Source organism: Thamnophis sirtalis, unplaced genomic scaffold (genome assembly GCF_051295495.1).
Source record: "Thamnophis sirtalis isolate CommonGarterSnake01/CBP01778 unplaced genomic scaffold, rThaSir2_p1.2 scaffold_5, whole genome shotgun sequence".
NCBI lineage: Eukaryota > Metazoa > Chordata > Lepidosauria > Squamata > Natricidae > Thamnophis > Thamnophis sirtalis.
In genome coordinates this window covers 41,931,254-41,947,591 of record NW_028261385.1, presented here as the reverse complement: position 1 = coordinate 41,947,591, position 16,338 = coordinate 41,931,254, and the positions used below count along the sequence as shown (strand labels likewise).

The following is a 16,338-nucleotide window of genomic DNA, read 5'->3' as shown; positions in this document are numbered from 1 at the left end:
CTTTGGTTCTTGAACTAATTTCAATCCCTTATGGAAAATACCACTGCATATCTCCTTTTCCTACTCTACATTTTCTGATATTTAAATTGAGTAAGTTGGGAAAACACATTAACATTTATTGCACTCCTCCCATAACCTACCTTTAGGCATGGCTATATTCCTGCAATCACAATTTAATGCAAGTAGTTTTGTAGCAGGTTCTCTGCTGCCCTATCCTTTCCTCTCCAGCATCCCCTAATGGTAAGAAAACCAAATCCCACTTGCTTTTCTGAATTTGTGGCAGGATTGGGGATTCAAGTGTTAATTTTTATGATTTATTTGTTTAGCCATGTTTTGTTATTTTTTGTTATTTTACTGAGTGCTAATCATATAAAATTATTCCCCAAATCATCCAGATTATCGAAAGAAACTGACAGACTTGTCAGGAAAATAAAAGAGTGGTACATTAAACAGAAGCTTCCACTCAAAATGTGATCAGAAGAGATGCTTTGAAATACAAAGTGGAAAAGCCTAAATTTCCCCTTTAATTCAATTTCTGGTTTTGGTCATACAAAGAACCACTTTACTCTCGTACTCCATATTTGGGGTGATGTGCACTCTCTCTTCATCATGATCTCAGCAGCACAGAAGACACATTTGCTACATAGCAGATTTCTTAACTTTATCAATCTGGGAGTTCAGTATTCAATTGTACAGCTAAAAGAAAAATTATTTGTAGTAGGAATCTAAATTCATGTCCTATAACTGAAAATTTCTCCATTATACTGATAGACTGAAGAATGTCAGCATAATATCCAAAATAATTCACTATATATTGTACTGGTGGGGATAGAAGTGAATGTCTCATTTCTTTATAGTAAACAAAAAAAATGCATGCCTTGGGCTCACAATCTCTAGTTTTTAGCTTGATTCATTAACCTGAGATAACGATCTCCACCTTTTGAAAGATAAATACTTCTGTCATAGTCCATAGATATCCAACAGAAGGCATGATAATCTCACATGCACCATTAGGCCATTGAGCAAATGACATCATGTATGTAATTTCTGTGATGTGCTTGACAAATTACATATTTTATGTAATTTGCATGATAAAAGTCACGATGTGCATAGCATTATTTCAAGAGGAGGTTGTAGATGGGTCAAATTATCCAACACACTAAACCTAGGGATGATTTCTTGAGACAGACTATTACCTCCATATAGGCTGATAAAATCAGTGGTTTACTTGAGAAATTCACAGCTGCTTGTACTCAGTCATATTCCTAGAGAGGCTTTAATCAATAAGGAGAGGCATTGGTTTTATAAACTGATAGCATATTCAGAACCTGCCCATTTCCTGCCCATTTCCTCAAGTGAGGAAGGGGGCTCAAACTACCATAAGTCATACAATGCAGTGGTTTAATCAGCTCTACAGGACATGTAATTGGAATCATCTGAGCAATTTCACCTGTCAGGTGTCTAGAATAATCCTCATAGGAACCCTAGAGCTGTTTCTCTGCCTGTTCTCTGGCCAGTAATGACCGAGTCATTTTAAACAGTACCACTGGCTGGCATTCTGTAGATACCATAACAATGGAAAAAATAAAGTTTTGCCACTCTTTCTGCCTTGATGTAGTCCTTAATATGGACTCCAATATGTGTTTATTCAGATTCATCTTTATTTTCAATCCTATTGTTTCATCTCCTTAAGCTTTTCCAAAAACTACTGAATCCACTAAGATCCACAGACAAAAGGAGGGTTCATGGAGTCAATCCAATATAAAGTCATTGTCACCCTCTCATTCAAAAGTGTAAGTAGGATTTCAGTCAAGCTTGAAGTAAAGCCTTGAAAAATTCTGCAAATTCCCTCTGAAAACCAGTTGGTGCTGGGGCAGTTCAGGCAAATAGGGCCTTCCAGTCAGTGTTGTGGGGAGGAAAAGTCTGGCCACAGGGACTGTGGGATACCTCAGGGCCTGACTCTATCCCCGCCTCTGTTTAGCATCTATATGAAGCCATTGGTGAGATCATCTACCAGCACAGGGTTAAAGACAATCAGTTCGCTGATGATACAGTTGTCTATAGCCAGATAGTATTGTCAGGGGTCTTTTCCACTAACTGGACTCAATCCTAGCAAGACAGAGGGACATTAGGTTGTAGACAGTGGTGAAATTCGGTTCTGTGGGCGTGGCTTGGTGGGCATGGCAGGGGAAGGATACTGCAAAATCCCCATTCCCACCCAACTCCAGGAGAAGGATACTGCAAAATCCCCATTCCCTCCCCACTCTGTGGCTAGTCAGAGGTGGTGTTTGCCAGTTCTTTGAACTACTCAAAATTTCCATTACCGGTTCTCCAGAACCTGTCAGAATTTCACCCCTGGTTGTAGAACGTCCCAAATCTAGAGAATTCCCATCTCTGAATCCGGATGGGGATGCAATTCATCTGACAATTTAGGGATCTTTGTGGACGCACAGTTCCTGCTTGAGGAGCAGGGGACAGCTATAGTTAGTAACCCTTTTATATAAATGTGCCTTTGAATGTTCCTATGACACTGCGCTGGCTCCCAGTTGGTTTTTTGGTGCAATTTAAGGTGCTGTTGGCTACCTATAACGCCCCACATGGCCAGGTTATTTGAGATTGTCTGATAGTTGTGTTGTGTCCACCTGACCTACCAGATCTGACAGGATGGTATGCACCAAATCTAACAATGCCATCTAGTGGGATTTAGGCAGCATGTACTTTCGTTCACTGTGCCTGCCCTATGGAATATATCTCTCCACTGAGATCCGGATGACCTGTACTGTACTGTAATCCTTCCAGAAAGCCTTGAAGACCTTATTTTGCCCAGGCAGTGGGACCACACCAAAATGTATGGAATGTTGATTAAGAGATAGTTTTTATAGTCCTCATTTACACTGTAGTATTTCTATGATTTCCTATGTTTTATGTATTTTGCTAAATTCACAAGGTTCAGATAGGCAGCTGCCTGAATTATACAGAAAAGTAAATAGACAGACACTAATATAGTCCCTGCCCATTTAAATTCCTTTACTCTGGCTTGCAGTAATTCAGTAAAGATTCAATAAAACTTTCCTCTTAAAAGATGCAGGTCACTGCTGTGATAACTGATAGAGAGACAACTGATGATGTCCTTTTGCACTGCCAATTTTATTGACCTATCTTTTGTACATGTGCATATGTTGTGCACATGCCTTTGAGTCAGGGTTAACTCCGGGCAACTTTCCTGCCATTTCAGAAGTGGTTGCCATTAATTCCATCGTAGGGTTAAGAGAAATTGATTGGACCAAGGTCATCCAGCTGGCTTTGTACTGTTGGAAGTAAAATCTGATGTGGTTCCAAGGCAGGAAAACGATGCTGGAAAAATTAATTGGAAGCAGGCTGTAGGAAAGGAGATGACCATTTATTAGAAATCAGATGTGAAGTGACATAGCAATTAGCAATTCTTTATGGGATAGCAGACAAAACAGTCTGCTGAGTGGATGGGTTTTTATGTGGTTCTAGGGCTTTGTGATTTAGATGCCAAGGATCATTGTGAAATGTACTTTAATTTGTACTTCAGTGTACCCTTTTAGTATTCTAATTAGTGTTGCCTGACTCCTATTGTGGCTGGGAAGTCATGCCCTGTCATTGGAACTGGGTGGGGAATATAGATTTTAGGTGTCTTTTGTCTGTCTGCTTTTTTAATTGATCAATTTCAGCCTTCTGTAGAGGCTGTAGCTGAAGGCGTTTTGTTTATGAATGGAATAGTTTTTGAAAGGAAATATCCATTCATAGGGGTCAGCTGCTTGAATGATTTTACTTCAGGGAAGCCTTTTCCAGGAGTTGGGGTGCGGGGGCATTTCTTTGCTTATATGGGGGCTTTCTTACACTATATTGCCAAAAGTATTCGCTCACCCATCCACATAATCAGAAGCAGTTGTGAGCCAATACTTTTGGCAATATAGTGTATATTTAAAGGGGGGGGAGGATTCTCCTTACAGTATCTAAGGTGGGGCTAGAACTCACATTCTGGTTTCTAGCCTGGTATTTTAACTAACAAGACTGGCTCTTTCTAGTATTTAGTAAAATGCTGGATCACTCCAGCCAGTTTTATGTGCCTTTTATTTTTTTATCTTGGTAGTAATTCCTTTTCAACACAGAGTTGTGCAACAGTATCTAAGATCTGTAGGACAGTAGTAAACGTTAATTTCTCCGTCAGTCCTTGTTTTAAGGGGAAGTACTGAATTTAATCAGAGGTGGGCAATGGAGGGCTCTTTAGAATCCAAATAGTATTGCACTTATTACGGTTTCTGAGCTCAAGAGATGCAATGCTTAATCGAGGGACAAAGGTTGGCTTCTTTATATCCCACCATAGACAGGGGATCTGAAAGAACACAGACGAATAGTTTCTTGCGGATCCCATCTAAAAATCCTACGAAATCTAGAAAATCCACGAGTTCAAGCACCGGTTTTTTACCCAGATCCCTTCCTAAATACTATACTTAGGAAACACAAGTGAGAGGGGCTGGCATTTTCTTTCGCACAACCCGGAGCGCTTTTGCTGTATCAGCTGTCTTGTAGCCGCATCTTCAGTCTCGCAGGCAATCCCCACGTGCAACCGCATCCCCTTCCAAGGCAAACCCTCATCCCACCCCCCACCCCATTCCTTCCATCTGACGCGTTACTGCAGTGGGAAAGAGCCGAGTAGGGGACCACCCGATAAGCCGAGACGGGTTACGCTGAGGAGCTGGTGATTCAGTCCCCGCCTCCAGCTCCTCCTCCTGCTGGATCCGCCCTCCTCGTCTAAGCGACGCGTCCGGGACATTCGTAACACGCGATCCTAGCTCCAAACACCGCAGGCAGGCGTCGGGTCGTGTGGCCGCAGCGCTTCGTTTGGCGACCGGCTGTGATGTCGGCGCTGGAGTGGTTCGCGCATAAGTCTCTGGGCGGAGGCATCTACTGGATCCAAGAGCGCTTCTACGAGTCGGGCAACCGGGCCAATATCTGGCTGGTGCGCGGCTCCCAGCGGGACGTGGTGATCGACACGGGGCTGGGGCTGCGCAGCCTCCCCGACTACCTTCACTTGGCTGGGCTTTTGGATCCCGACCCGGCCCAGGGCGATCAGGAGGGAGCCGGTGTCGGCGAAGCAGAGAAGGAACCCGCAAGCGGTGGGCGGCGGCGGCGGCCGTTGCTAGCCATCGCCACCCATGTGCACTTCGACCACTCGGGCGGACTGCACCAGTTCGAGGAGGTGGCCGTGCACAGCGCCGAGGCTCCAGCCCTGCGCCGCGGCGATAACTACGAGACCGTCACTTGGCTCTCGGACAGCGAGGTGGTGAGGCAGCCCAGCCCCGGCTGGAGGGCCAGGCAGTTTCGAGTGCGACCCGTCCAGCCGACGCACGTCTTGCAGGAGGGTAAGAGCGGGAAAGGGGAGGGAGAGGATAGTGGGCTGGCAAGGGAGATCCTCATCTGATTCTGGAGGCGCCTTTCTGGAGCAGGGCAGACAGCTCTCACACCCTAACCGAGCCGAGCGGTTGTGACCAGGTGTACAGCCTTGAATCGATGAACGCTTTCTTTTAATGAGCTGCTTTCCGATCCAAGTCATGAAAGGACGCCAATGTAGTGATACAGAGATTAATTATTTCATTAAACACTAGGCTGAGTGATTTCTTGCATGCAATATCATAAATTTGGAGGGGTATTTTCCCCCTTTGAAGTAATATACTTCAAAAAGACAGTCTGTAAGAAAGAGTCTCTAGCCACCTGCAGCATTTGGCTTTCTTTAATATCGGATAGGTCATAGTAAATTGGACGGGGGCAGGGTTGAGTATCCCTAGCATTATTTCTGTATTGCACATGACTACTGGGTTCTTGCTGAAGTGGATTATTTGTACAGAAAGGAGGGGCTGTTTGAGTCCAGCAACTTTTCTGTTACTGAAAATAAATAGTGGATATTATCATTTGCCTACCAGAAAATGCAAGAGTATTGACTGGAGCCATGTGAGAGTGTGACATGAAAACGGAAAGTTCTGGTTTTTTATTTGCATGTAGTGAAGGCACTAATTCATAAAGGTTCAGTGATGAAGGCAGATGGATTTTGAACCCTAACGTTCCTTGGTCTAGAATGCAGAATTAATAAGGCATGGGAGAGGTGAATTATGCCACTTCAGTGGCAAAGTGTAAAAGGAAGGGAATTTCTGGTGATGCAGGGAAATAATAGTAGTCTGTGTTTATAGCTTCTGTTCTTTGGGTATGGCAAAGGGTAGAAGAATTCTCCCAAGATTTGAAATCACTATGAAATAGATATATGAGGAAAAGAGAAGGAAAACGTGGAATGGAATGGGAATGAAAAACACAGCATTATGTGATCCCTGTACTTTTATAAAATATTTTAAAAGGAGATTATAGAAGAGACCCTCAAAACAGAGCAATGTTATTGGTTTCTTGAAAAAAAATTGGGAGCTAAATGCATCTTTCATCCATGATGTTGAAATTATCTTTCTGGTGTTAAAAATGTACCTCTGAAAAGACAGGTAGAGAGCATCTTTGTAAAATCCATGCACAGGCCATTGAAATTGTGTGTCTGCCTCTTAAAGGTCATACAAACATGAATGTGATCTGTCAGAGTCTGAAAGAAAGGGTAGGGTGGGAACATCTTGAGCATCTGCTGAAGAATGGGGGATATACAAAGTACATGGTAGAGCATTTCACTAAGACTCTTAGTACTTTGTGCTTCTCTAGGGCATCCCTGCTGTGGGGTGAAAAAAAGAATAAATAAACATATCAGAGCTTATCAGCCAGAGAAAAATGTCCAGGAATACAATTTTGCCAAGTAGTAACATTGCTAGGAACAATGAGTTTTCAACATTTATCCATCAAATATTTGTGCTGTACTGTGTGTGTGTGTTGTGTGTGTGTAAAACGTTTTGTGTGATTTTTCCCCAGCATCTTTTTCAGTCTCTGTCCACTCTGCAATTCTATCAACATTTTGGACTAGCTGTTTATATTTAAGAAAATGCAACCAAAATCCTTTAATATTATCCACAGATTATAACCTAGGAGTAACATCTAATGCAGGTTTCCTCCAATTAAGTATTTCACATATTACAACCCAAAACACTACACTAACAGTTCAATCCACATGTTTCATATCTAATTTATAAGAGACATGAAAAACTATAATTCAAATTAGATTGATCATCTGATTTTTTTCACTTGCTTCATTATACCTATTATTTTAGATTTCACTTTTAATACGCCCCTAGCTACATTTCTATTTATCTCTGGCCAGATTAATTTTTCAGGGATTATGAAAAGTGCTGGAATTTGCGAGCAAAAATCTTATTTAGGATTTTAGGATTTTATTTTTTATGGTTTTTTTATAGTATTTTCTTATTTGTAACCCCTTTAATTATATTTAATGTAAAATTGCAGAAAACTGCATTATATCATTGATCCATCTTTCTCATTTTTATCTTGATACTAACAGTTGTTCCAAAAGGTTTTCATCTTGAGTCTTTCCCAGGAGTAATAGATATGGCTTGGGGCTTAATATGCATATCTCTGTCTGAGCATAAGTGCTCTGCCATGAACCTGCAACCATTTACTTGTAATTGACTTAGAAACATCTTTATTTTGCCTAAATTAATGCTACCAGTGCATTTGTAATCATAGGCATCTGTTTTTAATTATGAAGATGCCAAAATTATGAATGTATGTTATAACATGATACTAACCCTCTCCCTTTATAGATTTGTATCACAAGGTCACATCCAAGTACAAGTAGTCCTTGACTTAACAACCACAATTGAGCCTAAAATTTCTGTTGTTAAGTGAGACATTTGTTAAGTGAATCTTGCCCCATTTTATTTCTTGCCTCAGTTGTTTAAGTGAATCACTGCAGTTGATAAGTTAGCAACCCAGTTTTTAAGTGAATCTGGCTTCCCCATGGACTTTGCTTGTCAGAAGGTCATAAAATGATGACATGATCTTGAGATACAGGAAAGTCAAATATGAACCAGTTGCCAAGCATCTGAATTTTGATCACATGATTGTGGGGATGCTGGAAAGGTTGTAAGTGTGAAAAATTGGTCACACGTTGCTTTCTTCAGTGCCCTTGTAACTTTGGTCATTAAGCAAACTATGGTAAATCAAGGACTACCTGTACTACATGATGGAATTTGAGTCAAATCATCATAGAGTAATAATACAATACAATACAATAGCAGAGTTGGAAGGGACCTTGGAGGTCTTCTAGTCCAACCCCCTGCCTAGGCAGGAAACCCTATACCGTTTCAGACAAATGGCTATCCAATGTCTTCTTAAAGACTTCCAGTGTTGGGGCATTCACAACTTCTGGAGGGAGTTGTTCCACTGATTAATTGTTCTAACTGTCAGGAAATTTCTCCTCAGTTCTAAGTTGCTTCTCTCCTTGATTAGTTTCCTCCCATTGCTTCTTGTTCTACCCTCAGGTGCCTTGGAGAATAGTTTGACTCCCTCTTCTTTGTGGCAACCCCTGAGATATTGGAACACTGCTATCATGTCTCCCCTAGTCCTTCTTTTCATTAAACTAGACATACCCAGTTCCTGCAACCGTTCTTCATATGTTTTAGTTTCCAGTCCCCTAATCATCTTTGTTGCTCTTCTTTGCACTCTTTTTAGAGTCTCCACATCTTTTCTACATTGTGGCGACCAAAACGGAATGAGTATTCCAAGTGTGGCCTTACCAGGGCATTATAAAGTGGTATTAACACGTCACGTGATCTTGATTCTATCCCTCTGTTTATGTAGCCTAGAACTGTGTTGGCTTTTTTGGCAGCTGCTGCACACTGCTGGCTCATATTTAAATGGTTGTCCACTAGGACTCCAAGATCCCTCTCACAGTTACTACTGTTTAGCAAGGTACCACATATACTGTACCTGTGCATTTTGTTTTTCTTGCCTAAATGTAGAACCTTACTCTTTTCACCATTGAATTTCATTTTATTAGATAGTGCCCAATGTTCAAGTTTGTCAAGATCCTTCTGTATCTTAAGCCTATCTTCTGGGGTGTAATATATCCGGTCCTAGTGATTTGAACTTGTCTAGGGTAGACAGGTGCTCACTTACCATTTTCTTTCCTATTTCAACTTGTGTTCCTAATCTGATTTTTGTGGTGCTGTTTTTGATAGGTTGGATTGTTTTATGCCTTTGTGTAAAGACAAATGCAAAAAATGAGTTAAGTAGTTCTACTTTCTCCCTATTGCTTGTCACCTTCTTGCCACTTTCTCCTAGCAATGGATCAATTGTTTCCTTAACTTTGTCTTGTTTTTAACATGTTGGAAGAAGCTTTTTTTGTTATTTTTTACTTTTGTGGCAAGCCTTTCTTCATTGTGAGCCTTAGCTTTCCTCACTTCATCTTTACCGGCTTGGGCTATTTGCTGATATTCTGCCTTAGTTATGTCCCCCTCTTTCCACTTTTTATACTTATCTTTTTTATCTTTCAATTTGTCAGATAGTTCTTTATGCAGCCATGCTGGTTTCTTTTGGGAGCTGTTATTTTTCTTCTTCATTGGTATTGTGCTAGACTGGACTTTACATTCCTTTATTTCCCTCACCCCCCCCCCCCCTGGTTTCTTTTCATCCTACAAATTTCCATGCTTTTAATGTTTGAGTTATGTTAATATATCCATGATTGCTATTTAAACAAGCGTAGGCAATCTTACACAGATGTGATTGTTGAAAAGTATAAATAAATGCAACTATGGGCTATTCTAAACTATGGGCTATTCTAAAAAAACCTATTGCATCTTCATTTTTACTTAGAATTTCTTTTCAGATATAATCATTGAATATTTGAGGGCCATTAGAGAATCCTAGAAATAGTGGAAGTAGGCTCAAGGACATTTTAGACTATTACTGTTTTAGTGTTTTCATGTATAAATAAACATCTGCATAGAGCATCAGTACAATAAGTATGAACAGATTCATGCATCTGAACCCTACAATGCATTATTAAAATTATCTCAGGGTGCACACTAATTTTAAACCATTTTGTACCGTATTTGAGGAAAGAGAAGTAATTCAATGGTGGGGTACATACTTTTTTTCCACTTTGTGTTCACTTTAGCTTTTACATAAACGCAAATATCTTGGGAAGACTTGAATATCTGTGAATATCTGTGAAATGTAAGTACATCCAAAGTAATATTAATGGATATGTTGACAATTCTTGTTAATTGAACATTAAAACGCATAATAGATTTATGGTCAGGGTACAGCAAGCTGCTGGTTACCACTATGTATAATGGTGTAATTTTTCTATCTTGATTTTTATGGGGGTCCATTAAAATTGAAAGTATACAAAATATATTATGATTTAATAGTTGAAAGTATATATCATATCTTTTCTGGGAAGATGGCATTCTCAAAGATGGTGAGTCAGCCAATAAAAGCATTGCAAGAAAAACAGATAGAAAGTCATTTCATTAAGATTAGAGGGACATATGGATTCACAATCTGCTTACATTTCCAGGTGATGCAGACTTATTTATTCATATATTTGTTTATGACATTTATATAGCTACTCAGTTTATATCGAACCTCAGGTGGCTCCTCTGAAACACCCATAGAACAGCTTACACAAGAAGAAATGCATAGTGATCTGTTTTGGATGTGAATTTCCAAATTTCTAAATTATGGCATATGAACGTGATAAAATACTGTAGATTGTGACTTAATATCTTAGTCAGTAAGCTGACTGATTCAATACAGTAATGTATTTTGGATATAATGAAGACCTTTGGTTTAAGGCAGGGCATTAAGGGGAAAAGGAAGGAGACATAGTTTCCAACTGCGAATTTAAATTTCCACCTACATAATCCATGTTTTATGAAGAATTAATGTCCACAGTTGGAACATTAGACTCTGAGTCTACTTGCAAATGGTATTATGTAGTTTTCAATGCTTGTGTACTGAAAACTGCAATATATCTAAAAATGGCCAGAAAGAAACACATTTTGAAACTTTATTTTCCCTGTCCAAAGTATTTTCTGTTAAGAAAGAGGCATGATAAATTACCTACCTTTTAGTAATAAATTTCTGTTTGTATATTATTATATTATGATACCAAATACTTTAAATATATTGGTTTATCAGAGAGAAAGGATAGAATAGGAGAAAATGTGAATAATTCATAAACTAAATAAAAATAACCAGTCTTAATACACATATACCTATGTATATACATCCCTTTGTACTAGCCACAATAAAGCCTTGTGATTGTAACTTCCACTTTGAGGAAAAATATTTTCTGAGATTAAGAACAAATGACTAAGAAATCTTTTGAAATTAGTTCAAGCAGTCAGTAGTTTTAGCTCATTGAATGTCAAAATGATTACTTAGTAATTTTCTGAATTGCTAAAATATACATAAGTGAATATGCAATCTAATTGATGAGGCTTCATTGCCCCCTTTTGTGTTTTTCATCCTTTATCAGACTGCTACCATAGCCAATATCCACTATTGCTATTGACAGATGTGAATAATGAAAGATATGCTATATTGTGTAGTATATTTGTATACTACATACAAAAACAGTAGTTTTAGTTCTTTATTGTACATAAATTCATGTTATTCCATTTCCAGAGATACCAGGTTGCTTGCAATGTAACAAGATTTTTAAAAATCACTCAATAAAACCATAAATACTCCATCTGATGCATCACCATGTGGGAATAGCAAGATCTTACTTGGATTTAAATGTTTTTCTGATGTGATTTTGGATATTACAAAGGAAGGAGAACATCACTTGGTCTAGGTTCTGTAAAGAGGGCATTCTCTTAGTGGCAGGACCCCTTAGAAAGTCCTCATTCCCAGTTCTTATAGGATGAATGGATTCAACTCAGAGGTTGTAGTAACACAGTACTCAGTCCCTGAGCCATTTAGGGCTTTAAGAATGACAATCAGCATATTGGATTGCATTTTGAAACTCATTGGCAGCCAGTGCATCCTGTAGTAGTGATAATACATGAATGAACCTGAATGCAGCTAACTAGTCGGGTTGTTGCATATTGTACCATGTAAAGCTTCAAAATGATCTACAAGGGCAATTCCATGTATTTTACATAACAAAAATCCACCTTCGAGGTTCATAAATAATTGTGAATAAAGCTGCCTGAATTAAATAAGTCTATGCCTAGCCACTGTAACTGACTGTCTCGCTGGGTCTTCATTTTCTGTTCAAGTAGGAGTGTCATTCTATGTTGAGCCACAATAGGTCAACACCATATGGGAAAATATCATATCCAGGAACAAAGTTGAATAAAGTAAAATAGACGAAGTTATCTTCTACCCTGTTTCCCCGAAAATAAGACCTCCCCGGATAATAAGCCCAATATGGCTTTTGAGCGCATGCACTAAAATAAACCCTGCCCTGAAAATAAGCCGTCCCCGGAAATTTTTTGCAAGATAGCAGCAGTCATGAGGTGGCCATGCTTGCTGCTACCTGCACCTCAAAAATAATAAGACCTCTCTGAAAATAAGGCCAAGCGCTTATTTTGGGGCTCAAAAGAAAATAAGACCCTGTCTTATTTTTTGGGAAACACGGTAAGTCCACAGTGTCTTGATAGAATTCAGTTCAAATTATTTCTTATATCCATATCCTAAAAACGTCAAATCACTTAATTAGGACCTTCATCACATATGTTGCCCAGATTCAGATGGAAAATATGTAATTGAACATCATCAGCCTATTTGATAATATTTCACTTCATTTTGGAGATGATCCCTCCCAGGGGCTTCAGGTAGATGTTAAATTATAGGTGGAAGACAGCTGAGCTGTGCAGCAATCCAGAAGCCAAAGTCCTGACTTACGCCACTACCACTGTGGGAACTGACCAATCAAGAATACAGTATGTCCAATAATACTCATAGCAAAATGTCTAAACACTTACAATAATTGCAGGGGGATATCATGATATAGAGTATTGAAGGCCACTCACAAATCCAGCCTTCCATCCCAGCCTTCTTCCATCCCAGCCTTCTCAGGGATCATCAAATTTTAATTCTATACCCAGGCCTATATCTTCATTTAAAGAAGTCCAGATAATTTGCTTCTTATATTCAATAAACTTTGTGTTTTGTGAGTAATACTGAGTGAATTGATGAAACTAAATATTGTAGACCCCAAGCCAGATATTACTATTGTGATTTGAGCTTCAGTCAATTGTAGATTCCTTACTTATGGCTTCTGGGAAAGATAGGCTTCAAGTTGACAGTTGTTTTCTTTTCTTTTCTAATGAATAAGGAGAGTGCAGCTAGAGGCAATTGGCTGTCAGTTGGAGGTAATGCAAAAGAGCAGATCTAGGAAAAGTACAAGCTGCCCAGTCTAATAGAACTCATAGAAATCATTATGAGAAATAAGGATGAAATTAAACATGCATGATATGATGGATTTTCTAGGAGACTAGTGTTTCTCAATCTTGGCAGCTTTAAGGTTGGGGAAGTCAGACTGTCTTAAAATTATGAAACATAAAAATAGATTATAGTTTGGCCATGTTGGTGCTCATCTGCAGATGTGACTGGAAAATACCTTTAAAAATCAGGGTTTTTTCTTCATAGTTTTACTATCCCCCTTCACTGAACCCTAAACTAAGGTAAGTAGTCATGCTCACAGAATCCTTCCTACTGTGTGTGGGCTTTCATCTTTGTCAAGGGGAAGGGGAAAGAGTAATATATGTTTTCCTGCGTTGCTTGGTTACAGTTAACAGTTTTAATGCATGCATTTGTAACAGACAAATATAAGGTTGCATTTTTAAAAAGTGTTTTGTGCATAAAATTTTGTTTCTTGTTTTAGGGGATGTGATCAGCCTTGGTGATAGACAGCTCACTGTCATGCACATGCCTGGCCATTCGAGAGGAAGCATTTGTTTGCATGACAGAGAACGGAAGATTCTGTTCAGTGGGGATGTTGTGTATGATGGCTCAATGATTGACTGGCTTCCCTACAGCCGGATAAATGACTACGTTACAACCTGCCAGCGATTAATAGACTTAGTCAATAGGGGCCTTGTGGAGAAAGTCCTTCCAGGGCATTTTAACACATTTGGATCTGAACGACTGTATCGTTTAGCTTCCAACTATATTTCAAATGCTGGGGTTTGTCACAAGATTTCTATGTGTGCGATGAGATCGGTTGCAAGCCTAGCACTTCGTGCAACAAATTCTAGAACAACTTCATAGTCTTAACTTCATAGCCATGAAGATGCTTATTTTTATCTAATTAATTTATATTTTAAAAATGCCAATATACATACCAGTAGCTGTGCCAAAGCTACTCATCTTTTTTGTCTCTTTTAAAAGGCGAGTTTGCACATATGTTGAATGCTATTTGACAGATGTTCTAAATAAGTTATTTTGTATTTTGAACCATTTTGAAACATATCGCTAAAACAAAAGTTTTGCCCTTTTGTCAAACTTTGTAATGCAACCTTCAGTTAGGAGTTATGTTGAAAACATATTTTAAATGGCTGAAATACAGAAGCAAGAGTTGTGAGAAAAAGGGGCCATTAGAACATTCCACTGTCATGTTGAATGCACTAAGTACCTATGTAATTTTTATTGTATGGGATGAATGTAAACTGAAGTTAATACCAAATGTTCATATCAAATATTGTTCTGTGTTAATGTTGTTCTTTAATTGTGTTGCATTTAAGTATTGGTTTTAAAACAAATGAAATGTCATTTAATATTTTAAGTATTGCTTGCTTTCCAAATATAACTAATGCTGTAAGTGTGAGTGTATAACCATTTTTAAGTAAAACATGCACCTATAATCCAAGATTCTTAATCCCTGTAATATCACAGTTGCAGAAACACTTCAGTAAGTGTGAGCTGCTGATTAAACAACAGTTGTAAACAAAATATAAAACTAGCAACTTGATATTGGGTGGTATCAGGTGCACATTGCATATGGGTCAGACTAAGTTTTCATACTTCAGTTATTATTCTTCGTTTTTCTCTTTTCAATTTTTTTCCTTTCTTTTCCACAATTTGCATTGTGCTTTTTTCAACTAGCCTATTAAACATTTCTGCCAGTTATTATTTTCTACGATATTACTAGTCTCATTTTTGGATGCAGTACTTGTTTCTTGCATCAGAATTTGATTTATTAGAATCCAATAAGAATTATATTAAAAATGACTGTTTCTTGCAAGAACAGTAACTTATTTGAATATTGTGGTCATTGCACTTTTTTTTTCTTTTTGAATTCTATTGCACAATATTTCCCCAAGATCAAAGCAGCACTTTGATTCTTAATACCACAGTGTTCCAGCACTTGGTATCCTATGAAAGTACAATTCTTAAAAAGATAATAGTGCCTATTTCCTGTTATAAAATACTGCATCATTTTGGCAATTAACACTGGAATTGCTGCCTGTACTAAGAAAAACTCTTAATTCAATACCTTTGAAAAATAGGGAAAAGGTATGTAGCAGTATAATCACAAATTAGCAAATGCTGCTTGTATGCTATGGAAACTGGCTAATCTTCACTGAGGAGCCGCACAATTGTGGTCCAAAGGTTAGGAGCATGTTGCCATATTATGTACTCATAGTCATTTCCTTTTTGACCAGATTTCTTCTTCGAGTTGAATACAGTTAAGCACAGTATCAGCTGCAGTATTAAGCACAATCAAAATTAATCTGATTCCTGCTTAATCAAGATTTTCAACCATCTTGGAATCCATGTGAGTTTATAGTGCCTTGTTTATTTCTGCTACAGAATGGTTGACATTTTGGCCTGGACCATTACAAACTGATTTTGTTATGAAATACTGCTGAGGCATTAACAGTTTTTTCCATAGATAAAAGAATCCTCTTCTTTTGACTTTCTGTCCCTTCCTCTTCCTTTGCCCATTGACAGTGTCTTGAAAGTTATTTTACCAAAGTGTTGATTTCTCAGTATGAAAGTATTTAAGTGTAAGGAATCCTTCAATTATCAGACTTGTGGCAAAGGACTGATCTGAAGCTTTTCCATTAGTTTAGTAAGCTAGCAAGCAAACAGCTACAAAGTTTGTAGCTGTTTGCTTTCTAATTAGAAAATTTGCTGATTTTAAAGAAAATCTCTGTCTTTTTTCAATCTGATTAGATATCACAGAGTAAACCTATCTACTGAAACTAATAATTACATTTAGTGGGTGAAATATTCAAATTGGAAGTACCTTCCTTACTGTAATATAAATACTACTCAATTCAGTGAGATTTTATTCCTAGCGAGTACTGAATTTTAGCTTTATTCGAGTTTCAACCTAGGACTGAATCACAGTTCAACTTATGATTATTATTGGTTAGTAAAATACTATTTCTGAGAGAGAATGCT

The 16,338-nt window shown here is 38.4% G+C and overlaps 1 protein-coding gene across 1 annotated transcript; it reads left to right on the top strand.

Moving 5' to 3' along the window:
• The first annotated feature begins 4,799 nt into the window (after window positions 1-4,799).
• On the top strand, window positions 4,800-16,065 carry MBLAC2 (metallo-beta-lactamase domain containing 2). The gene is made up of 2 exons (XM_087715709.1): window positions 4,800-5,393; window positions 13,814-16,065. The coding sequence occupies exons 1-2, from the start codon at window positions 4,889-4,891 to the stop codon at window positions 14,197-14,199; spliced, it is 891 nt and encodes a 296-aa protein (XP_087571835.1). The 5' UTR covers window positions 4,800-4,888; the 3' UTR covers window positions 14,200-16,065.
• The last annotated feature ends 273 nt before the right edge of the window (window positions 16,066-16,338 follow it).